General features: G+C 32.3%; 1 protein-coding gene across 5 annotated transcripts; it reads left to right on the top strand.

Moving 5' to 3' along the window:
- The first annotated feature begins 23 nt into the window (after window positions 1-23).
- Window positions 24-27,557, top strand: LOC126739482 (zinc finger protein 808-like). 5 transcript variants are annotated; one of them, XM_050445170.1, is made up of 9 exons: window positions 68-212; window positions 271-392; window positions 522-741; window positions 811-957; window positions 11,196-11,751; window positions 11,807-12,192; window positions 18,096-18,387; window positions 18,459-18,757; window positions 24,909-27,557. In XM_050445170.1, the coding sequence occupies exons 1-9, from the start codon at window positions 202-204 to the stop codon at window positions 25,237-25,239; spliced, it is 2,364 nt and encodes a 787-aa protein (XP_050301127.1). In that variant the 5' UTR covers window positions 68-201; the 3' UTR covers window positions 25,240-27,557. The 5 variants fall into 5 exon arrangements, with proteins under 5 accessions (XP_050301125.1, XP_050301123.1, XP_050301127.1 ...); XM_050445168.1 differs by having other exon boundaries at window positions 24-392; XM_050445169.1 differs by having other exon boundaries at window positions 278-741.

The raw sequence follows: 27,557 nt of genomic DNA, 5'->3' as shown, positions 1-27,557 counted from the left end.
CAGCAAAGACCGGTTGACTTGACAGAGACAGATGTTTGTTGACATCGAAGGCCACACAAACAAAGCTGCTAAACTTATAATAATAAAATGTTTCCGTTTTTCATTTTTTTAAATTAATTTTCGTATATTAAATGTTCGAAATAACGTGAGAATGTCAGAGAACCATAACGCCGATGGCCAGGTCCCGGTAGAAACGTTTAAATGTTCCCACTGTAACTTTTACACCAACCACGAATATTACCTGGAGCAGCATAATAGTCTAAATCACAGTTTGCAGATACTGGTGGAGCACCAGAAGCGAAACACACCATCTTACGACCACCAGGCCTACCGGAAACCTCAGAATAGCAGTATAAAAGACTCAATACCCATTATAATGCAGTGCTCACAATGTAATTTTGAAACAGACATGGAAAGCTGTTATAAAGAACATTTATCAACTCATACACAGTTCTCAATAAATGCTTACAGAGAGGGTTTTGATATTAATGAGGATAGCTATAGTAAGCTGTACATTTTAGGGCAGGCAGACCACTTCAACTCTAAGGCGGAAACATTCGATAGACAACATGTAAACAGTATTAGGGCCCAAGATTTGACCATTCCCACTATACCCATTCTTAATGTAGCAGTTCTTAAATGCCCAGTAAACTATTGTACCTTTGAGACTACTGATTCAGAAATGTGGGGGCAACACAAGTTAACTCATAACATTCAGATTGGTGCTCCAGATCTTTTGAAGTAAGGCTTAGTTAATTTCTTAGATTTATACTTGCAGTAAGTAAGATTATAACTATCAATGCTATTTAGGTGTTCAGAATGTATGTTTGTGACAACTCAAGAAGCAACTATGAACATTCACATAGAACAGCACGAAAAGTCAGGAGAAATTGTTAAAGAGGAACCTACAATATTAATACCAAAATTAAATCCATCCATTCCTCCAGATGTATTTCGGTAAGTGATATTTAAATCATCTCAAATCAAAACATTAATATATTATCTTATGCATTTGGTACATATATAGATAATTTTAAAGTAAGTATTTACTTGTGTTATGAAAATAGACTCCTGAATTTGAGACTCTTAGATCATTATTTGCATTTATTGTGTAAAAATAAAGCTCATACAATTATTTTTCAGTCATTTATTAATTTCAGAGGGATAATACTTCAATATCAAATAGAGAAATGATTTTTCTTTCATTTATATAGTTAGAAAAGTTTATAAAGAACCGGTGACATCAACAGGCGGCAAAATCCGCGCATCTCGTTATTCTATCGATCAGGTCAGATGACTATGTCGAGGTCTGAAGACAGTGGAGGCGGCACACTTGTTAAAATTAATAATATTTATTTGTACTAGAGTTTAAATAGCCCTAGATTTTTAGCAGGTATAGCTACCGATATTATAAGTGCGTTTGATTTAGTTGAAATACCAACTAAGAATGCATATATTTAAATTTAATTGCTCCGAGATTCGTTTAAAAAAAATTTAGATGAATTAAAATTATATTTTTTAGCACTGTGATGTGCCCATAAAAAATCTAATAAAAAATAGTTTTACTTATAGGAGGATACAGTTCGCTAATTATTTTTAAAACAGGACTTCAAATAGGTAGCTGAAAATTATTCTTTATTCGCATTTTTTTAAGGATTAGGTATTTTAAACGACTTGTGTAAAGAAACAAATTGGTATAAGCTTAAAGTTTTATTTCATTATTTTACATATTATATATTTTTATTCACTATCAGATAATATATTACCACCGAAATCAGATTCATCCGATGAAGACCATTCTATCTCTTCATCAGATGAGCCTGTATTTACTGTAAATTTTAAAGAATCCAATGCTTCATCAAAAAGGTGATGACTGTCGAAATATTGTTTTTCTATGTTGTCTAAATGGTTGCAAATATTTATCCACGCATCATTCGAAATTTCCGCAAATTTCTGCCTCATCAAAGTTTTGACATCCGCCAATTTAAAAGTGAAATTTCTGCTTGCCACCCAATTCTTAACAGTTGCCCAAGTTTTTTCTATCGGATTAAGCTCTGAGGCAAGCGTAACACAATGTGTCCATGCTTTTCCATTAGGTCGTCCAACTTGGTTTTTACAGGATATTCTGGTGTTATATTGCAATATAGGGTAAGTAAATTACTTGGGTTTTACAACTGACTGAAATATACTGTACTTACATTTTAGAGTAGGTCTTCTTTTTTCAACTATGTAGAAATCATACACTATTTGTTTTATACCTTTAATTTGGGTCAAAGTAATGTTACCAATCTTCTGAGATTTTCTTAACCTTTTTTTCCTTGGACTGGTAAAGGAACAGGAAGGTATATTTTCTATATCTTCTGACTCTTGGACCACTCTTCTGTAAGTTGATTGGGATACTCGAGTGGCAGCTAACGTACGTTGTCTAAAATAATTATATACTATTATTGTAAGTTATCAATACAATAAAAATTAAAATTTGAAAACATCCTACAATAAAATAAAAAAAGCTGCCACGTTAGAAATAATATCTCTCCCTTGGCTGTGAATTATTTGTCCTTGTTTGCCTACTTTATTAGGTGACGTCTAAAAAAAATTTAGAAAGTAAAAAAATTAATATACACATGCACACTCTAGGCTGTACGTATATACCTACAAGTTAAATACCTATTATTTTGTCACTTTAAATCAAAGTATATTTTAAATAATATAATTCTTAACAGTAATTAATTTTTATTTATTTTTTTAAATTATTAGACAATTGAATAATTTAAACCAATTTTACTTACCTTTTACAATAAAAATCGGATAGTCTTACTAAAAAAACTATAGTCTATTTCACTAATATACTTTAAAAAAAAACACACACAACAGATTTTAAATGCCTTATAACACGATTAACTCACTTCCCGTACGAGACGACACTGAGTAGGCCTTCAGGCTACGTCATAGGCTTTAAATCCCCGGTAGGTACAAAGAAACGAAATACGGCGGCTGCTTTGTTCTTGCGGTTTCTTTAATAAGAAGCGAGAGAAATATATTGCGGTCGTCTTTTCTCTCTGCCACCGGATTTTATATCGATTTTGTGTTGAAAAATTGGTTTGTGCGCATATTGAGCAGCCGGTTCTTTATAAACTTTTCTACCTATAGTATATTCTCAATGAGTAAAGGGTTAATTGTAGTTTTTTTATAGATTTTTCGTTAAAAGCCAGAAAATTATTAATAGGGTGAATTTGCCAGTGCTCGGACAGATAACATGAAAGTTAACTTTAAATTGATTCCAAAAAATAATTTTTTGTTGAAACCTTACAAATAAGAGTTTGTTGTATAGCTTAACGTTTTCTTTACATAATGGCTAATTTAGACATTTTATACGATAACTTATGTATTTTTAAATAAAATATATCCAAAAAATTTGCTTTTTTCCAGTGAATGGACAGCGCCAGCTAGTAGTCGACCGGGCTATGCCGGTTGTCAGACAGGGCCGATATCGCACAGAGCCGTAATAAAGAAATTATGAATTTTAAGATCCAAATAATAAAAATCTCTTAAAAACAAAAAAATTTATTAAATAAAATATAAAACTCTTAAGGAACAGAAATAAAAGATATAAAATAAATCTTAAACATTTCTAAAACAAAACTTATTACTTATTACAATACTGGCAGTAAAATAAAAACAAATTTCTAGAACAAGTAAACATCTGTTATTTATGCGTCAATACAAATATCACAAATAAAATCCTAATATTGAACATCAGAATATTGTAAACCTTTGAATTTTGTACATCCCATGTGATACCACCTAGGGCATTTGTCGCAACCAAAATTTTTGTCATTTTCGTCTTCGGCGTCACTGTCCAAAAGTTCTTCACAATTTACACACCTTTGCTTATCATTTTATAAGTTAACAAGGTCATTAAGAATTTTCGTAGCTAATGATTTTCTATTTTGCACTGTTTTTTTTCCTGTTTTAGTTTCACCTTCATCTTTTTTTTTCTTCTTTGAATTTTCCTTTTCCTCTTTTTGTCTCAATTTTTCTTCATAATGTTTCCTCCATTCATTAGATGAAATTGCACTTGGAAAGTTACTATTTCGGTTTGTTTTGATTTTCTTTTCTAATGGTTTTGGAAATTTAAGATGTTTTTGAAAAGCTAACTCAACTTTGGTTTTGTATTTTGTTTTACTGTTACTTTCTGATTTTTCTTTATTTGTAATGTTTTTGTCCAGTGTATTTTTTCCTGTGGCTTCAATTACTTTAAAATCATTTTAAAAAAATTACTTTAAAAAAAAGTTGAGGGTTTTCATAAATATTAACCATGCTTGGATTGCTTGGCAATAGACGATTTTCTAAGACCACAATTTTGGGTTCATCGTTAGCAACTGGCTCCAATATTCCGTCATAGCCAACCTCATACATACTCATCTTCCATCACATTTTTAAATAAGTTTGGCTCCAACATTTCATCAATAAAAACTTCTTTATGTTCCTCTAAAATTACGTCAGGACGCTCGACCTTTTCTTCTTCAGCTTCATCTATTTTCAACATTATTATCATATTTAACAAAACATCAATATCAATTCCATTGTCCAGCAAATCCGGTTTCAAAATAGTTATCACTTTTGATGCACTCTCTAAATCTTTTAAAGTTATTTTGGTTTTAAGGTTTACCGTTTCATTAAGGTTGTGATTTTGCTGCATGTCTTCAAGCGTATTTTGTACGCATTTACTGTAATCTGGGGCCTCTGGGTCAAATGGATAAAGTCCACAAGCCCTAAACCCATTTTTTATGTTGGTCAGCATGTTTGGGTGTTCTAAAACCTTAAGGAATATAGGGCAAAACTCACTTGTAACAATTTTATTGTGTTCTGCTCGTCATTCTCGTACATATTGTCGCCAATATTCTTTCATAGGCTTGAATACTGAAACATCTGCTGACTGAATTAAATGCGTTGCATTTGGGGGCAATGCATAAAGGATAATTTGATTTTCGTCACAAAATCGACTTACTTCCATAGACATATGGGAGCGGTGACCATCCACTAAAAATAAAATGGGTCTCTGTATATCTTGTTCAGTCAACCAATTATTGAGGCTGTTGGCAACAAATTCAAAAAATATATCCGAACGCATCCAAGCTGACTTAGATTTTCCCAAAACCCAATGTTCAGGCATGCTGTCTACGACTGCTTTTGGCGGCCGTACATAAGGGAAAACAACTACAGGCGGACATATTTTGCCATTGGCTGTAATTGTCATTAGAACCGTGAGATTCTCCTTCTCGTTTCCTTTTTTTACATTATATACATTATGACCTTTAAGGCCTAATATTTTGCCAGATTTAGGACAAAGACTAAAACCTGATTCGTCGGCATTTAGAATTCGACTTGCATCCTTTAATAGATCAGCACAGCCACATTTTTCTAGATATTTTTCTAAATTTTGGAACCATAATTTAATACATTCTTTGGTTATTTTGGCTCTTGAATAGGGATGCCGCGAGACACGAGACACGAGATGTCTCGTCTCGTCTCGAAGTCATTTTATCTCGTCTCGAAAGTATTTTGTCTCGAATTTGGAGACGAGACGAGACGAGATAAAAATGTTCGAGACAAGGCGAGACGAGACGAGACGTCTCGATATATGTAAAATGCTTCCAGTAATAATTGGTAAAATTGTCATTAAAATCACGGAATAGGTTTTGATTATTTTTTTATTTCCCCATTATTATACTAATGGGCTTACGATTTGTGTAACAGGTGGTGGGTAGATTGGAAAAAATATCCTTAGAATTTAGGGGTATGTTTATTTAAATCTCTTGGACCAGTCACGTCTGTTTTTATTTTAGCTGCGCATTTCTTTTTCATATTTTATATGCATTTAAGCTACAGTTGTCAACATACCTATTAACAGCAGAAAAATATCTTCAATAAAAATATTTTCAATATTCCGCTATTGCCGCTTTTATAAAAACACTATGACTGCTTTATATTATTGCTTACTATAGATTGTTGGAAAATGCGTTTTGCATGACTTTAATGGGGTGCTCATATAAATATTTTATTAAATCTTAAAAAAAATCTGTCCCTACATGCCTACCTGCCCAATTAATTTAAAAATCGAATATGATTTTTTAACTTTCATACTTAACTACCTATAATATGTTTATTGTTTATTGGGGTCTATTAAATTTTTAAGTTTTATCCTGGGCTTTTACATAGGTATCAGAACTTTTAGAGACAAAACGAGACGAGACGAGATAAGGTCTTGTCTCGACGAGACATAAGCTTGTCTCGTCTCGTCTCGAAAAATATTTGTCTCGAACTTTCGAGACGAGACGAGACAATTCTTAATCTCGTCTCGTCTCGTGGCAACCCTACTCTTGAAGAATCCAGTGATTCTGCTGATGTCATTGCCAATTTTGGATGTCTTCTTAGAAATCCAGAAAACCATTTCTGGCCAGGACGTCCATCTTTAAATGCTGTATTTAAGTGACCCTCTTTAACAATTTTTTGAACTGCTAGTAAGAATTCCTCTTTTTTCAAAGGAAATCCACATTTTGCTAAGGTTGTTAACCATGTTACTATTTTTTTTTTCGTTATTGGTACTCAAAACTGGATCAGACCCCATAGGACAGACCCTTAATTAATCCGGTCCAGGATAGTCGACTTCGGAATACCATACTGGCGACAAACGTCTCTTCATTTTTGGCCGTTGCGGACTTCTTGGCAGGCGGCAATTAAATTATCTTCTGAGTAAGCAGCTCGTGTTCGTTTTTTATTGGAATTCATGGCTTGTTTTTCACCTTGAACGAAAAAACTCCTAAATTAGGGCAAGAAACATAGAAAAAAATATGTGGACGAATACTGGAAACAATACCGAAAACGAAAAAGCCCAGTGGTCGGACACAAACATGTGTGCATATTTTGAAACACCAATACATACTTTTCACAAAACAGATAAAGATGCAAACACTAATGATTAAATTTACCGGTAAGCGGACACCTGTCCGACTACTGGAAATTTCGCAGACAATATATTCCAATATCCGACCACCACGTTTTTTAAAATAAATGAGAAAAATCTCGCTGTTTTAAAGAATAGTTCGCATCTTTATGCTATGACTAATACATACACGTCTAGAATTGATGATTTAAAACCTAATTAGGTATATTAACTTACCATACAAATGTGCACTTCTACTATTTTTTTTTAATCACAGACACTTAACAGCTGATTTTTAACGGTCGTTTGGATCATGAATATTTTAGGTTATGTTGCTTAAAATGTTTGAGTCTGAGCATATAACATGGATGGACAGTGACGTGCATTTACGCCATCTATAAATTTCGGGTATATGTTATTATTTGAAGTTAAAGGCCATTTGTCCGCTAACTGGTTATGTCCGGCTTACTGGCGAAGTCACCCTATGTTGGTTGTATAGGCAGGTCTCCAAATATATTGATTCTTACTAATACAGGCTTAAATTATTAGTTCGAAACCATTGAGAATGATTAAAATGACTAAGTTGCATTTCTTATTGCATGCTATAAAATTCAAAAGGCTAAAAATAGATGCAAATGTCTTATACTTTTTCTATTTTAGCTTTTTCATACAGTTTATATGGCATAATATTTTTTGTCAACGAATTATATCTAACTTTAGACTTTTATAGTATATTAAATTATACCTCATCAAAATACAACTTTTAAATCAAATTTTAATACTGTATCTTATTTTCATTCATCATTTTATGTTTTTTTTTCTTTAAACTATATTGTTCATTTTTTTGCAACTGTTTCCTATTATTGGGCAAGTTGCCTGTTGGAAATAAATGCTTATTATTAATTCAGTGGCGAAGCGTGAGCTTTTTTTTCGGGTAGACAAATAAAAATCGTTAATTAGAAAAAAATGTGTATTCAATATTATTCACTTTAATGAAATAGAGAATGAAACCGCATGAATATTAACTCAAAGAGTAAAATTATGTAGTGATATAAAAAAGAAAAAATAATTACTACTAGCATAAAAAGATAGATAGATAAAAATTTAATTTTTTATTTTTTTTTTTATTTATTTATAATATGGGAAAACCCCATTAACTGTAAATTTTACAAAGCAATAACATTTACATAAACAACTGTCATAATCTAAACCTACTTAAAAAATGAATACTAAAGTAAAAAACACCTATACTACAAATACTAGAACCAACCTTAATAATTTATATGCAAGAATGTAAATACAAAATTTTATGCACAATTATGAAGTAAGTGACCTCTTTAGATGCATTAAGGAACTTATGTTAAACACATCAATATTCGAATTGTTTAACAAATTCATCCATAGGATTATTAATTCCATAGGATGTTCTGTGGAATGGAATGTTAAAGGTTACATTATGGCGCAACCCGTGATGAGGAACATTAAATCGTATGAGACCCAACAGATCAGGGCAATCAATAAGCCTATTAACGATCTTATATATAAAACTAGCACCAGAAATATTACGGCGTTGCCACAGTGTCGGAATAGATAATTGACTTTCAATATAAGAATAGTCATGGTTCTCAATAACAGTTAAAGTTCTATGAGCACAATATCTCAGGAATTTATGTTGAACTCTTTCTAAAGCATCGATATGAATCTGGTGGTATGGAGACCAAACTACAGAGCAGTACTCCAATATAGTTCCTACTAGGGAGCAATAAACCCTTCTTGTTGAAGAGACTGAGAAATATGAACAGTTTCTCATAACAAACCCTAGCAATTTTGATGCTTTTACAGAAATTGAATTAATATGATCAATAAACGTGAGTTTCTCATCAAAAATAACTCCCAAATCCCTAATAGATGCAACATAATTCAGTGGCTCATTATTAATGAAGTAATTGGATTGAAACCGGTTGATCCTGCGAGTGAAACTAATAACACAACATTTCTTAACATTTAAATGAAGATTGTTTTGTTCACACCAATTATTTAAGCGATCCATATCTGCTTGTAGTAATTCTTGATCCACAATATTACCAACCACCCTCCAAAATTTTAAGTCGTCTGCAAACATCAAACACTGACTATACAGGAAACAGTTAACTATATCATTAATAAATAAATTAAATAATAAGGGTGATATATGTAGAGGAGACCTGATGTTACGCTGATAGGATCAGAAAGATGTCCACCTACCCTAACCCTTTAAATACGGCCAGTTAAAGAATTTTTAATCCAACTCACAAAATCAACATGAAACCCTACGGAGATCAGTTTTGACAGAAGAATTTGATGATCAATACGATCAAACGCCTTACTAAAATCGGTGTATATAGAATCAATTTGTTTATGATCTTCTAATTTACTCATAAGATCAGATTGGTAACAGATCAAGTTAGTGGCAGTAGACTTATTCTTGCAAAACCCATGCTGTGAATCTGATATTAAGCCTTTGCATAACCAAGAAAGTTGATTAGCTATAAGGCTATCAAAAAGTTTAGGTATTGAAGATTGAATGCAAATACTTCTATAATTATCTATGACATCCCGATGGCCAGCTTTAAACAATGGCACTATAAATCTTTCCCTCCAGGCAATTGGAAATGTGGATGTTTGTAAGGAAGCATTAAATAAGATAAAGGAATGGCAAGAGTACATACACATTTCCTCAAGAGAAAATTCGGAATCCCATCTGGGCCTGCAGTAATCTTGTTAGGGAGTGAACTAATACCTTCAAATATATCATATGTTAAGATGTTAGTAATGTTTAAATTTAAACCATTAGCGGGACCATTTTGCAGCTGATTATTATCGATACCAGGAGAATAAACAGTTTGGAAAAATTCTTTAAACATGTTTGCAATATCCAAACCACTGGACGCTTGCTTGTCACCATAAAAGAGGGTATTGGGAAGGGTATAATTGGACCTCTTATCATTGATATATTTCCAAAATGATTTAGGGTCATTCTGTAAGCCGGAATCTATCCCTTCAATATATTGTCGGAAGCACAAATCAGACATACGTTTGCATTCAGACCTAAGGCGAGAAAATTTCATATAGTTTTCGTCTGTATTATCTCTCATATATAATGAATGAGCACTCCTTTTGTTCCTAGTTAACTTTCTAAGTTCAGGGGAGAACCACTTAGGAAATTAGGAAGTTCTATATTTCTTTAAAGGAATAAAATATGCAATCCCCATAGAGAGATATTCATAAAAAACGCTGATTGATAAGTACTACTTTCAAAAAAACACAATTAAAATACATAACCACTAAAATATTCACTAGAAAAACCTTTTCTTATACACCCAAAAATAAAAATACTAATTATTAAATTAGTATAGCACGCGCCCGCACCAAATGCCAAATGCATTCATCAAAACACAACAAAATAGAAGATGTATTGCGTCCGACCAGATCAAGCGTGTCCATAAACAATAACCCTCAACAGCATAATAAAATAGTTGGTCCACTTCGATAGACAAAAGCTCGAATATTTTTCCCGCGAGTAAATTTCGCAGACGTAATAGGCTGAATATTGATGCGGCCGGACCTATGTCACCTGCTTGATGCGTATTTGGTTCGTTTAGATGCTCCAAATTTCGGAAGACAAAATATCAATGTGTCTTCCTGGGGCTCGTATACATTAGTTGGGTGTCAGCCCTGCATTTTTATTTTAATTGGTGCGTCAGGTGGGGCGCACCTTCGGATTAATCATGTTTATATACTATATAATAATAGTAAGGAGAGCGACTACATTCTATGTTAATTTTTTTTTTAATTTTAATTCAACAATTACATGAAATAATTACGCGATAAATTAATGACAAATAACTGGATAATTTTGGGTAGACAGTGTCTACCTTGTCTACTCGTGCGCTTCGCCACTAATTATTATTATTATTTATGATTTTATAATTCGATATACCGTTCTTTCATTTAGACGGTTACAGTATTTGTTATCATCCATGGCAATCCCTGAAATGACAGATAATGTCAGTCAATCGAAGTAATAATGATACAATTGCGACATTTACTGGCCGTAAGACTATCATTATAGTATATAGTATCATAATAGTATCAGAAAAGCCTAGTCATTACAGTAAATCTTACAGTAAAGCTTTTTAAATAGTAAAAGACCAGAATCTAAGTTTAAATTAATTGAACTTAAACTGTTATTAATACTTTTTTATTCCAGGTGTAACAATTGCGACTATGAAACAAACTTGAAGGCCTTCATAAAACGTCATATGTTAATACACACGGTAAAGATAGAAGAAAAACCCATCGCAGAAACCTTGAAATGTTCCCAATGTCACTTTCAAACAGATCATGAAAAATTCCTTAAAAGGCACCAGCTGAGCCACAAGGAGAGCAAATCCTATAAGTGTCAAAAGTGTAAATTTGAAACACTGTACAAAGTCATGTTTGCAAAACATATACAGGCCCATAATAAGGCAAAGAAGATTAAAGACAAAGGGAAACAAGACAAAAATATTTTGAATGAAATTAAAAAAGAAGAGGCTCCGGGTAGCTGTATTAAATGTCCAGAATGCAGCTATGAGGCAGCTTCAAGGGAGCAACTGGAAATTCATAAAAAAATCAGGCATTCTACTAACGATAGTAACGGGATTAATTTGCATAAATGCGCTTATTGTAAATATCAGACCAATTGGGAGCCGTGTTTGAAGAGACATATAGATAGGGAACATCCGGATGGGAAGCCCGTTAAAGTTAAGAAAGAGAAAATTGAGGTAAGACTGAGGTAAATTTTCACACTCAATATTTCCTTAATAATAACATTTTTAGGATCCTCCTGACATACCAGATTTCGTTTCTGTTGATTCGAAATTCGAGACTAAAACTGATTTATATAGATGCCATGACTGTGATTTTACTAGCAAAAGTAAACATTATCTTGTTTTGCACCTTAAACGGTCGCATTTAAAGTTCGAAAAACCGGACAAAACAAGAATAGGAAAATCCGAGAAAAAATCGAAATGTTATGAGTGCAAGTTCAGAAATTGCATCTTCCAGACGAAAATCAAAAGTAACTACGTACACCACCTGAGGAAGCATCAAGAACAAAACCCGCAACGGGTGATGTTTCATTTTTGCGATCATTGCGATTTTATTGGGAAAAGTGAGGAGAGTTTGGACGGGCATCGGCAGAGGGCGCATTTAAATCATGAAAAGTAAGTTTTTTATATAAATTTTTTTTGATGCTGGACAATCTATTTGCCTTAAACGACTTATTAGTCCATTTATTATTTTTTTATGAGAACAGTTTTAAAGCAAGTTATGTTAGAGAAATCTTGTAACTATTTTGAAACAGACACAATCCATTTCAATATTAAATTATTAATTCAATTTTAAATTAAAGTTTTTAATTTTTTTTTAATTTATTTATAATGAGAGTAAAACACACTTATATGTAGTTTCAATAAAGGCCCATTACATTCACAAACATAAACATTTTTAGAAAATAAAAAAATGAAATCACTTAAAAGGAAGAGGACTGAATCTATTTAATTTGTTAAAGCAATGTTATTTAAAGCATATGTTATTTAAGACATAGTGCATTAATATTTAAAATATCTATATCACAGAGTTGGAAACACTTAAGTACATTTATTTAACAAAATTCTAAAAGGTGAACAGCTTGGCAGCTTCATATATTTAGGATTTCTACGTCTAATTAAATTCAGTCTTGGTTCACTTTTTATATTATTATATATAAACATACAGATTCACAATCTGCTCTTTGCCTTAACTGGCTTAACCCAATTTGTTTACACTTAATATACACTATTGGCAACTGGTTTTCTTGGGTGTCAAAAATACTAATGCTCATGCATTAACATGTAGCTTAAAATCATAAACAAAGCCTAAAATTAGAGAAACAGAGCCTAAAGTTAAAGAAAGGGATATAACAATATTTCATTGATTTCTTTATTCGGTTTAAGGTTTATCACATTGCTGCCTTGCGATGCTTTTCCTTATGTTAATGTTGTATTTAAAACTGCAACCGTGATTTAAATGTTGATTTTTTATTAGCCTGAGGTAGAAATTAAAAAAAATTAACTCTAAATCAATAGAATAATAAATAGTTATTGAGGTTTTTCAAGGGGCATTTAAACAAGTTGGGAACTTTCTTGTCAAACGCTTTATTTAAATGATTTCCAGTATATGTCTGAACCTCTATCCTCTCATTCAATAGTATGTGATTTTACGAAGTTACACCAGAGTACTTAGGCAGGCCCGTCCTGTAGATACCGAGGCCCTTCTGTAAATTATTTCCCTATTTCCCTTCTTCCAATTATCGATATTTGAGGTTTTACTTAGGAATTAGAATGAACTTAATTCTAGGTTTTAGGAAGGAACTTTCTACCATCACGGCAGTTGGCGCGAGAAGGTTCTTGAGATATTTGAAGGGGGTCGTTATAACCATGCTACTTTTTACGATTTAACCAGTGCATTTTACCATAAATGGGTTCATAAAATCCAATTTTTATGGCTTTGATTATAAAAGTTTAAAAATATTGCAGCCCTATTTAAGAAGTCAGTTTGTTTTCTTTGAGGGGTGTAGGTCTAATATTTTGGTGCTTCAGTATGGGTCTCTTAGGGATCTTTCCTTGGCCTTATTTTATTTTTGGTGTATGCTAATGGCTTGCCCAACTGTGGTGCATATACCGTCATTACTCGTATGCTGATGATTTTCGATTAAAAAAAATCAAATATCTGTCTTAGCACACATAAGTCATCTGGTTTTTTTTTCGGAAAAATTGGGCTGTGTCTAATAGATTATATTTGAATGAATCAAATACCCAACACAGAACTTTTTCCCTTCGTGATGATGCTGCTACTCATCAAAAGGCCTTGGTCGTGTCTGTGAGCTTCTTGGGTGTTACTCTGGATAAAGGTTTGACATGGCAATATCATGTGGATGAAGTGGCTTCCAGACTATCAAAATGTACTTTCCTTATCCGTAACTTGGCTAGTTCCGTATCGACTCCAAAAGTCAGGTAAGCCTATTTCGACTATTTCCACTCCTTAATGATGTATATTCAATTAATTGGGGTCATTCAGCACATATGCCCAAAATATATTTTCTGCAACCTTTAAGGGTGATTGCATGTGTGGATTACAGAGATTGCTGTAAGTCCCATTTTAGTGTTCTCATTTTATCGATTTTATGTTAGTATTGTTAGATTAATTTTATATGTACAGTAATGGCCAAAAGTAGATAGACAAATGGTTTTTTAAAAAATCAAAGGAAATAAAAATTCTATAATAAAAATATTTAAGTATATTATGGGCAACATAAACATGTATAAAAATAATAAATCATTCTTTAGAAACACTGACCTAATTTGGTAAATAATAAGAAATAACTAAATATACGCTGGACAAAAGTAGATAGACAAATTTAAAAAAAAACCAATACTCTTTTTTTTTCGGAAGTATTTTTTTTTAATTACAAACTAAACCATCTACAATATTAGTATTTTGTAAAATACCCATTATTGTCTATTACAGCCTGACATCTACGTGGCATTGATTCAATAAGATTGTTTATGAGTTTAAAACCAATATTTTTCCATTTTTGTTGCAACCGTTCGAATAATTCACCTCTATTTGAATAGTTTAAATCCCTAATTTCACGATCTACAATTTCCCATAAATTTTCGATGGGATTAAGATCGGGTGACTGGGATGGCCATTTTAAAACTGGTATTTTTTCTTCTTCGAAAAATTGCTTCATAATTTTGGAGGAATGCTTCGGGTCATTATCTTGCTGGAATTGGAATCTCAGTGGTAAATTGTCTTCGACATAGAGCAACATAACATCTCTGAGAATATCCCTGTACATAAACCTGTCCTCTATGCAATGTAACGGGCCCATTCCATAACCTGAGAAGCAACCCCAAACCATCACTGATCCACCTCTATGCTTAACTGTGGTTTTTGTGAACTTGGGATTTAAACGCTGGCCAGAAGGAGGTCCTAAGGTCCTTGACACATTACAAATCCCTAGAGCCTGTAATTCTATCTGAATTTGACGAGAAATCATGAAAGGGTTATTCTGGCTAATTTGTTTTAATTTGCGTACAGCTTTAATGTCCATTTTTTTTTGTTTTTTTGGTCGACCAGATTTATTTTTTGGCTCTAATGAGCCTGTCCTTTCATATCTTTTGATAATTACCCAAACAGCTTTTCTTTTAACATCAAATCTACGAGCAATATCAATTTGACGATCACCCGCGCAATATGCATTAATAATGCGTTGTCTTAAATCAAGAGAGAATCTAATTCCGCCTTGAGTTAAAGAGAAGCAATACTATAATAATTTTATTTTATAAATATCTAGGCAAAAAAATAATTCCAAAATTGTTTTTGTCTATCTACTTTTGACCAGCTATATTTATATTATTGCTTTATCTGATAGCAAGCAAAATATTTAACTGAAATTTATTGGTATCTTTTTATAGACCGCCTTACAAATAACAATAATTTAAAATCTAGGGGACCTGTGGGTAAATCTTTAAACAATTATATGAAAATAATACTTTGTCTATCTACTTTTGGCCACTACTGTATGTGTAACCTTTAGATTTTTAATACTGTTTAAGTAATTTGACATTTTTAATTGACTTGTTGAGTTTTATACTTTTTTTGCACCAATAATTCAATTGAATTAGTTGAATTAAATCACACTAAATTTGAATAAGATGATCCCATAAGCTCAAACAGAATTTAATGCGGGAACCTTATCGACCAAAGTGTATATATACCTAAACTTTACATCTGTAAAGACAACTCTATTCCATTAATCCAATCTAATTAAATTTTGGTATTTTGTTAATGCATTTATTTTATTAGTCAATAAGTCATTATCAACCCAACCAAACGTCTTTGCACCACATATATAGGTGAATCATTAAGATTTCCTCAGGCGTGGAATGTGTGAAATCCATGTTGTTGAATTTTGAATGCCAAATTTGTAATAAATACTCTGTTAAAAAAATCGATAAGCCTTAATTATTTTATATAAACAAACTAAAAAACAAACAAACAAAAAACAATGTTACACGTGTTTCGCCCTGTATAAGCAGAGCATCATCAGGCCTTAAGACCTACACATACACTGTAAAACTACTTGCTTATACCTTGCTTATACATGAAACAAGTGTAGCCAATAAAAATTTGCTTATGAGACCGTGACATTGTTTTTTGTTTTTTGCTTGTTTGTTTACATTTTGTGTGGTCTCTTGAAGCAAATGGATGAGGATTTTATACTTAATTATTTTATAAATTAATATAATAGCTGCTGAGTTTCAAAGGAAATTAATAATTGCAATAATGAACATTTTTGCTAGAAGATCAAAGAAAATCTGGCGACTTTCTTGAAAATATATGTTTATATAATATACATATATAAACATATATTGTAATGAGTTACTTTGGGTATTACGTCACTTATAGCAAAAATCAATTTAGACATTTTTATCTCACACACTCAACAATTGAAAAGAAGAAGAAAATAGACTTATTCACGTACATATTTAAAAGAAATATGAAGTTAAATCTGTAACGATACCGTTCGATATACTTAATTTAATTTAAGTTCAATAAGTTTTAAATACAATAATTTACTTGAGGTATAATAGATTTTTTATATACCTAGGAGCTGAGGTTCAATCTATTAATCTCTGAGCTCGTTTCTTCTTTTCAATGTCCTACCTGACTTTGTTATGAATATTACAATTAAAAAACGATAAAAAACAACAAGAAGACCTACTTTTTTTAAAAATACCTAATTTGAACCAATGAATTCGTCACAAGAATACAGATTTTACTTAGCATATGACATTGTTTCATGGTATCTTGGAAACTATAAAAGATAGAAAATTGTTTACATTAAAAAAGTTGTAGGGTATTCAATTGCCAATCCAATGCCTCTTTGAGAACGATTTTATATTGTAAATTTTTGAAAAATCAAAAAGTTACATTTTTGAAAAAATGCTGTATATTTCTTATTTTAAAATATTTTTAAAATTAACTTTTTAAGAGTAATGCTCATCATCAAGTTTTTTTTCTTATGGCGGCCATTCCCTTTTTTTTTGCTCAAATAAAAAGAGTATTTTTTTCCTTTAAAATGATGTATGGCACTTCATAAAGGTAATTTATTTTTATGTCAAATAATGACCAAGAGTTGGCCAGGACTACGAAAGCCTTTTGCCGTACAGTTAATTACTATTTTCTTCCTAACTATTGTTCGATCGATGCTTACATAATTACTAACTTTTCTTTACTATTACATTTTATAATAAATAACAATAATTTTTCAGGTAATTTATAAATAACACAACACTAACTACTTGTAACTATAATATTAAGTTAAACTATTCAAAATGCATTTTTTATATTTTTTTTAGCCAGTTTTAGTTACCTTGCCAAGGGTGTTTCTATTTATATTATTTAAGACATCCCGAAATCTGTGTTCTAATTCTTTTAGAGTTGCACGAAGTTCAAACACTTCATTTTTATTTTGTAAGATTAAAGATGAAAATCGAGGGGTGTAATATTTGGGGACCTAGCTGGCCAATTTACAGGTCCACAGTTTGCGATAACTTTGTTGTTAAATACTTGTCTTATTAAATTTCGAACTTCTCGCTGGGGAACCGTCATATACTATTACTATTTACGTTATTCAGCAGTGTTTTTATAAATCAATAAATAAAACAGTTAAACCCACTGATTTCATAGATTTGTGGCTTTAGTCTTTTTATCCTATTTTTTTATGTGGTCTCCATTAACGTAAGAAAAATTTAGACTATAAGTGCAATAGTGGATCAAACAAAAAATACATGTTCCATTTCTTTTATACTATTCAACACCTTTCTTCCTTATTACTTTGGACATTGTGTGACATCTTTTAAAGCTATTTATCTGCAAAGTTATAAAGCATAGTTTACTTTTGCGTTCGTTTCTTCATTTAAATTAAATTTAGGTTGTCAAAAAGCTCTCACATATTAAATGAACATCAATCAGTCTTATGAAGATTGAAATTTTAAACTGTATTTTCTGTGTTTAGGCAAGTCTACAGATGTAATCAGTGCGACTTTAAAACCATTTTCAAATACAGCCTTAAAACCCATTCGATCAAGCATAAAAAGTATTCTTGCAACGTGTGTGATGAGGACCTCGAATCGGCCTACGCGCTGGTAAAACATCGGAAAATGCATACATCGAACCCGAAAAATCGGATATATTTATGCGACGTATGTGGTTTTCAAAGCAAAAACGACCGCTCGCTAAAAATGCACAAAAAAACGCACAACCCGGAGTTTAAATGTCCCGATTGTCCGTTCCAGACCCACAGCAAAGTAAGTTAATTATAATTTACAAGATGACTAAGGTTTGCTTGTATTTAAATAAATAATTTATGTTTGATTAGGTAAATTTCCAAAACCACTGTATAAACCACAAAAACGCCGACGAAGTGACAATGTTTCCGTGCCCGCACTGTTCCTATCAATCGCGACTGAAGCGGAATTTAGCGTGGCACATGAAGAGACACGCGGATCCATCGAAAGCGCAGATCTTCCGATGTCCATCGTGCGATTATCAAACGTTTACGAACGCGCAACTTAAGTCTCACTTGATGGTGCATAAAAGTAAGGAGGAGGTGGTGATGCTCAAGTGTGATTTTTGCACCTTCGAGACGAAGAGGAAGTCTAATATGGTGCAGCATAGGTAAGTAGCGACTTTATTTTGCACATATTATTATCAGTGGCGGTTTAGGGGTTGTTTGATATAAGGGAGGTCAAAATAGAAAAAAGTCTGCCCCTAAATTTGTGAAAATTAAAATAAGCTTCACTACAATAATATAATAATAATAATACATGAAAGTATGGGTATTGACCAAATAAGTTATAATCTTGTTCTTTTTAGCATTGAGCTTATTGTTCCATTTCTGACAAAGGTGTTTAATTTATCTCTACACAAAGGGGAATTTCCACAAATATGGAAAACTTCTATTATCAAGCTTCTACCAAAGCAAAATAGAATTGAAAATCTTTTAGAGCCAAGACCAATTTCTCTTTTACCCATCTTTGCCAAAATGTTTGAATTAATAGTGTTGGATATGTTGCTTAAATTTGTAAATATGCATGAAATTATACTCTCAGTACAGTCTGGTTTTCGGAAAAATCATGGAAGAGCTACAGCCGAAGCCACCGTAATATAGAAAGCCAGAACCCTCGAGTCGTGACGTCACGTCGAACGTCTGAGTATCCCGTGTCGTTCGTATGTTATAGCCGTATTTATTCAATACTACCGCTGTTAAAATCATAATCTTATCATTGTGTATCGTTTAAATGATAATATTGTTTAATAAAATTATTAGTGTGTTAGTAGAAAGAAGTACAAATAATAAAAACATATTCTTTATTAAAACAAAAATGATATAAAAATCAACAAATTCTTTAATGAGTTATAAATATAAGGCAAATAAGGCCTATATGATACAATAGTTTTTAATAACTACTGAAACATATATATATTTATAAATATTAATTAAAACAAATACAAAACTCTTAAAAAAATAATAAATATACCACTGTAAGATGGTTTAAAACAAATTTAATAAAATACTAAATAATTATTTAATAAAATGGATAGATAGTAGTAGTAGTACAAAAAAAAAACAAAATAATATTTTTTATTAAAACAAAACAACATAAAAAAAATCTAAAATACTTCAACAAGCTATAAATATAAGACAAATAACTCATACAAGTTTTTAATAGCTACCAAAGTATATTATATGTATGCACATATATAGAATAGAATAAATTGAAACATAAATACAAAACTCTTAGGAAAATAATAAATATAATATAATGTAATATTGTTTAAAACAGTTTTAATAAAATACTAAATAATTGTTTAAAATTGATAGTGTGCTGGTAGTAGTACAAAATACAAATAGTAGGTAGTAGTAAAAAAATATAACATTCTTTAACAAGGTATAAATATAAGGCAAATAACCCATACAAGCTTTTAATACCTTCCGAAATATATATTTATAATAAATTAAAACATAAATACAAAACTCTTAAAAAAAAATAAATATAATTATAATGAAATAATAAATATAATAATATGAAAGTTGGTTTAACACGAATTTAATAAAACACCAACAGAAGTAAACTCAAATAGCTAGATAAAAAAACTCGATAAAAACAGAATAAAAAATTTAATAAATTAATTTTATGAACTGGAAAGTTTTTTATATTTTCTGGTCTTTGGTTCTGGTTTTTGGTTTTCATCTTTTGATTTGGACACATTTTGTTTTTCTTTTCTCTCTATAATTTTTTTTTAGTTTGGCGGCATGGATTGTATTATTTTGGACTTTTCGGTAATTATTTAATAAAATGTTTGAAAACTTAAATACCGCATTTTTTACAAGATCTGACATAAGAATTCCACAGTCACATGTTATTTCAAGATTGATATCTGAATTGTCGAAAATAATTCCAACAGCAAGCTTGGTGAGGACGGCTCTCTGAGATGAGCATTTTAAATCATTTTCTTCATATCCGTCCGATATTAGAGATTTAAAGATGTTAAAAGTTATTATTAATACTTCCTAATGCCTTCCTACCGAGCGCATACCTAATGCCGGGCCGGGCAAGGAAGTCAAATCGTTCGGGCAATAGACGTTCGACGTGACGTAGCTGCTGGAGAGTGGGATGATGTTTCTGGCTTTCTATATTACGGTGGCTTCGCTACAGCCCTGACAAAAGTAGCTTCCGAGATATCAGCCAATATGGATTCCTCTTGTGCTTCTTGCCTGGTACTGTTAGATTTCTGTAAGGCCTTTGACCTCATAAATCATGAGATGCTGTTGGCTAAAATGAGCCTCTTCGGTTTTTCAGTGAGTGTTTGCAAATGGTTCCAAAGTTATCTTCAACTGAGGACACAGATTGTGAAGCTGGATGGAGCAAGATCTAACCCTGTCGTCACTGGTTATGGAGTGCTCCAGGGTAGTATCCTCGGGCCTTTATTATTTAACCTCTACAACTAGCGATCTTCCAGAGCAAATTCGGTTTTGTTTTGTAAATCTTTATGCAGATGACACACAGCTGCTATCCGGATTGTGTGTGTGACCTCATAATGCATGTCAATGTATGCAGCAAATTAATGAGGACTTTAACTCAATATTTAAATGGTCAAGACAGCATGGGATGATTTTGAATGCTAACAAGAGCACATACTTTCTCATAGGTTCTAATACATTAAAAAAGCAATTTCTCCAATCTAATAATGGGTCTACCAATAGAAGTGATAGAAGTTTAGTGGGCCATGTACGCAAAATGGTATGTGTCAAAACGCGGATCAAGCGTCAGTTGTGTTAAGTATACTTTGACATTTCATCATGAATCGTTTAAGTCAAGAGCAACGTATAGCTATAGTGAAAAAATATTACGAAAATGCGCAATCGGTTAGAGCCTGTTATCGTGCTCTTAGAGAAGATTTTGGCCATTGTGGACGGCCTTCTGAGCTTGCAATAAGCCGCACAATTAATAAGTTTGAACGGGAGTACACTCTTCTGGATAATAAGCCACCAACGCGACAAAAAAGTGTAAGGACCGCTGAAAATATCGCCGCTGCAAGAGAAAGTGTTGACGCGAATAACAATGTGTCTGTTTTGCACCGTTCTCAGCAATTAGGCATTTCACCAATGTCTCTGTGGCGCATTTTAAAGAAAGACTTAGGCCTACATCCATATAAGATGGTTCTAACTCAAGAATTGAAGCCTGCTGACCATGGTTTGCGAAGAACGTTTACCGACTGGGCCCTGTTGCAGTTGGAACAAAATGCCGATTTTGGGAAACAAATCATCTTTTCAGATGAGGCCCATTTTTGTCTTAGTGGCGTTGTCAATACGCAAAATTGCCGCTTCTGGTGTCAGAACAATCCCCAGAAATTAGTTCAGGTGCCATTACACCCGTTAAAAGTGACTGTGTGGTGTGGTTTGCATGTCGGTGGAATTATCGGTCCATACTTTTTTGAGGATGCAGGGGGGCGTACTGTGACAGTCAACGGAGAGCGCTACCGCGACATGATAACAAACTTTCTTTGGCCTGCAATTGATGGTGGAGACTTCACACACCGCCCGAGCCACAATTAATTTATTAAGAGAGCGTTTTGAAGATCGAATAATTTCGCGACATGGCAATATCAACTGGCCACCAAGGTCCTGTGATCTTACTCCCCTGGACTTTTTTCTTTGGGGATATGTGAAGTCGAAGGTGTATTCTAACAATCCTCAAACCATCAATGAGTTGAAAGTTAACATAACTAGGGTTATTCGCGAAATTCAGCCCAACTTGTTAGAAAAAGTGATTGAAAATTGGGTTCATCGTCTAAACTTCTGCCGCCGTAGCTGAGGTGGACATCTTAATGATATTTTGTTTAAAACATAATGTTGCATAAAAAACTACCACATGAAACATCAATCATAGAAATTAACCAATTTGTTTTTATTTTTTAGCAATTTAAACTTATATCATTCTTATTGGTAGACCCTATATTACTACTTTTCATATAAATAACAGTGTCCTTCCTTGTTCAGCATCAGCAAAAAATCTTGGTGTCATTTTTGATGAGGTCCTAAACTTTCAGGTACATGTCAATAAAAAATTATCGTGCGTGTTTTACCTAAAAGTTTGTATCAATTTAAATATTATTTGCCCAAAAATATCAAATTAATGCTTGTGGAGGCTCTTGTTTGGTCACAGCTAGATTACTGTAATGTTGTTTTTTACAATTACCTCACTCTTGAAATGAAGAACAAAATTCAGTTAGCTCAAAACGTCTCTATGAGATTTGATTTCAACATACAAAAATTTGATCACATAACACCAACATATATTGACAATAAAATACTAAAATATGAAAGGAGAGAGCAGCTTTACATTTTGGTCAGTTTGTTTATAGAATTTACAAGTCGAGGTACCCTAAATATCTTTCAGATTATTTCACAGCAAGACAAGATTTACATAGTCACCGCCTAAGAAACATTGTAAGATTTCAAATACCAGTGCATAGAACTGAAGGTTTGAAAAACTCATTTACCTACCAGGGTGTATTTTTGTTAAACTCTGAAGTCTACAACTTAATTAATAAGATCATGCTCACTGTTCACTTTTAAGAAGAATTACAAGGCTTTTCTGTTAGATTCACATATACCTTTATTGTAATGTTAAGTAAGTTTAAGAAACGAGTTTAGTATAAAATAGTATTGTATTGAAACTGGCCACTAATGCTGTATTTTTTAGGTAGCATGGAAGAACACATTATGTGAACGTTACCTTTTATGTAATATTTTGTTGTTGCATAATAACATTTATTTATTTACATGACTTTATTAGTATGTATAAAATAGAAAGGGGAGTCATGATCGCATGACATCGTTTGAAAGCTCCCACTGAATGCTTTATTGTCCTAGAATATTAAGTCATTACTTCTACCCATAGCAAAAGGGCAGTCTTTCAAAATCTTATTTTCAAAACCGAAATCGAAAAATTAAGTCGATTCTTTTCCGAATTTTCAAAGTGCTCTTATTCCCTTAGTTCTGCTCGACTCCCGTTATAACTCGGTGTTTTCATAATGTAGGTGATGGGAGCAAGCCGCTGGTATAGTTGGTTCGATTTTGGAAAATGTCAATTTTTGGTAAAAATATTCGATACGAAGGGGGGATACCCGAAGAATGAAAAATCCCAAACTTGTCGATATCTCGGCTTCTATAGGCACTATTGGAAAAATTCCAACGGTTTTGTCTTGGTTTCGTCCTTCTGAATCGTTTTTTTTTTCTATTTATTCGACACAAGTTCATAACTCGAAAAATTGACTGGGTCTCATTTTGTACGCATATTCCACGTAGCTCTCATATTAGCTGAGATATCGTATTTTTAGAGCCCATTTTTGTGCTCAAAAACGAGGTTGCAAAATTACTTTTTCCGAATTTTCAAAGTGCTCTCATTCCCTTTTTTCTCTAGAAATACTTCTCTATGCAGTAATTTCAAAGACATTTTAAACACATATGGAACATTAATAATTTTATAAACTATAATAATGAAAAGCAGCGCAAGAATGAAAACAGAACGCTGGTACATTTTTCAAGAGCCACAAATAATTTAGCCCCTTCTGGTATACACTCCCCACATTAGGCAAAACCTGCATGTGAAAAAATAGCTGAATAGAGCTATTGCGTTATTCTGATTTTAACAAAATCAATGTGCATAAAGAAAACACTATAAAATTAAAACAGGGCCATTTCTGAGAAAAAAAGTAAATTAGAAGTTGGAATATTCAACCAAAACATTTTCAGATTTTCTGGCAAAATCTCATTAAGGTTTTTTAAGGTATTGTTCCTTTTCTCTCTCTTGGGAATCCACATGGTTGCTAAGCAATTTAAAGGTTTCATATTATCGTATGACACCTTATAGAGAAGGCGATATACATTTTTTAAATAATTCGGCAATTTTCCGAAAAATACGAGGTCGCATTTGGGGCTGAGTTGCCGCGATTTTTCTACGAATACAAGTACCAGTAGAACTTTGTTTCAGATATCGTAATATGATGACTTTTTTTACATTTTCTGGTAATGTTTTCGGCCGTTTATCTAAGCTAAGTAATTGATATCGATGAAGATACCAATATTTAATTTTTTTAAAGAACTAAAGAATGTATAGGTTTATTTTGATTTAAAAAAAACTCATTACATGATTTGAACAGTTTTTAAACTACAAGCATATTTAGCTATGAATAGAGCTAGTACCTACATAATAGACAAGTATGTAATTTTTTGATAAAATTAAGATTTTATTTTATTCAGGCTACGTCACCTTAAGGATTCTCCCGATGTGCCTCTACTCTCCTGTCCAGATTGCAACTACACGACCGTAGCGAAGCGACATCTAAACAAACATCGGAAAACGCACAACGTGAACCCGGATAAGATGTTCCAGTGCACCTACTGCTCTTACAAAATCCACCGAAAAGTTTATCTGATGCGTCACATGGAGAATCATCGGGTGGTAGAGAATTACGGAGAAGATCAGTGGCCCAGATATAGTTACCCTCCACCGCAACCGCAGGGAAGCATCACTGGAGTCACCGTTGTGCCGAATATGGGTCAGAATTTGGGTCACGGCGGTGGATTTTGAAAGACGGATGAAAGTGAATGGTAAATAATTTTTCTATTTGAAAATTAAACACATTAGAATCAGCCGTTGGTGATCTGCACAATACAGGGTGTCCTAAAAGTAGACGTCCAAACGAAAGGAGGCAATAGACGAAGACATTTGTATTCTGAGAACATTGCAAGGGCCTATGAGCAGTTATTTGTTTGCAACATCTCTGATGCAATGCTACCAAATGCTTATGTAAAAATGGCAAAAAAAACACCCTTTATAATATCATAAAAATTTGTCACTTATTTTGACAGACTCAAAACCATACTATTTTGTTTTTTTTTATTAAATATGATAAAATACTCTAGAAGGATGTCATCATTTAAAGTTAAATAAATGTAAATAACGTATATTAGACAACATCGCAACGCCGCTCGATCGCATTGTTGATTCCACCGATACAAGTAATATTTAACAGTGACGTCGTCAAAAAATATTTACATAATAAATATTTATTAACTGATTATGCTTTAAATTATAAAGAATATTACCGTTTATGAACTCTTTATGCGTCTTTTGAACGTTCTTCATTAGAGTGAAGGTGATGAATAAAAATGGCATATTAAAATACATGTGAATGTATTTTAATAAATCCAAGTTTTGTCCCATTCACATGTATTTTAATATGCCATTTTAATTCGTTTGTCTGAGGCACTAGAACTATAGGATGAATTGACAGAACTTCATAATTGTTATCTCTGATGATAGAAATGTCCGAAATATGTTGGATTAATGCTTTTAAATAAATTTATTGGAGGATGGCCTGGATACTTTCAGTTAACCATTGATTTATTAACTCCATTGCAAGAATGGACTACTTCTTCAAGTGAAACATTCTTGTTGTTTACTAATTCTAGCCTTTCAATGTTCTAAGTTGGCAATAAAACAAACCGTATATATTATTATCCGATTGTTGATGGTTTAAAAGTTATCACCGTTTTTGTGTTTTTTATAAAAATAGTGTAATTCATTCTGTAAAAAAAATTATAAAAAGACTATCCTCAGGTATTTGCTTGATATTTTTTACGATTATTTCCTTGAAACGTGTATTTTTTCATAAGTACTATTTGCATGAATAATTGCTCCTTTCACTACTTAGAAAATGATAATTGATCAATGTGTTTAAGTTTTACATACAAATTGATGCTGGATTTGATGTTTGAATTGATGCTGCTATAAAGAACATGTACGATCAAAAATTAACATCTATCAGAAAAAATAATCTTATTTAATTCCGATTCTCATAAGGTCAAAGACTTTATAATAAGAAAAATAAACATACTTTGTCAAATAATTTGTAAAAATGATTAAAGAAATGTTGCATGGTAATAAACGACACCCTCAAGTGTGGAATAACGAAAGTTTAAAAAAACAGGGATTTTTAATATACACAAGTTACATTATTGGGACTATGTTAATCCTAAACAGTGAGAAACGATCGTTCTCAGCGTCACTTTTCAGTCAATCTATGAGCTAATTAATTGGACCATTCAAGCTATTAAGAAGACTTAACGGGTAGGATTATTTACATTTTTTTCAACATAACTTGAACGATTTTCTTAAAGACGTATCTCTAGCAACACGCGAAGACATGTGGCTGCAACACGATAAAGGAAGCTCCTTCTCACTCTACCCGAATCGTAAGGCAACATATCGATGCTACTTTAAATAATCGATGGATAGGAAGGGGAGGAGTCATGCAATGGCCGCCGCGCTCGCCTGATCTGAACCCCATTGACATGGTGGTATTTAGCCACAAAAGAGACAAATTGTAATTAACGCCAAAAGGCGGGAAATTCAATGAGCACTTAGCTATAGCTACAAGATGGAGCAAATTAGTGCAAAAAAATTGCCTATATTGTAGCAAAGCATTCAATAAATTCGTTTTGAATGGATATATCCAAATTAAAATATTATTTTTAAAAACAGGTAACCCTATCTTAATAAATGTATTTTTTTGAGATACCTTACACTGATTCTAAAGTGTATAATTTTCTCAGAGTGTCAGAAATAAATTCCTCACCTGTACATAAATAAAGTATTATTTTTATACACTTTGTATATAATAGTTTGTAAGCTTTACATGACATTTATTAGCAATATTTATAGCAAATTTTATAGCAATATTGCCAAAAATATCCCTAAACCGAGTACATTCTGTGCAGATTTTTGGCAATACAAATTTTATTTACATCACATAAATAGATTAAGAGTGTTTGTGTTTTATGTGCAATCCACGTTTTTTTTTGTATACAACATGTTATTTATGGCAGCCATTTTTTGTATTTTAA

Source organism: Anthonomus grandis, chromosome 8, assembly GCF_022605725.1.
Source record: "Anthonomus grandis grandis chromosome 8, icAntGran1.3, whole genome shotgun sequence".
In the NCBI taxonomy this organism is placed as follows: Eukaryota; Metazoa; Arthropoda; class Insecta; order Coleoptera; family Curculionidae; genus Anthonomus; species Anthonomus grandis.
The sequence above is the reverse complement of the archived record's forward strand: the minus strand, read 5'-3'. Positions and strand labels throughout refer to the sequence as shown.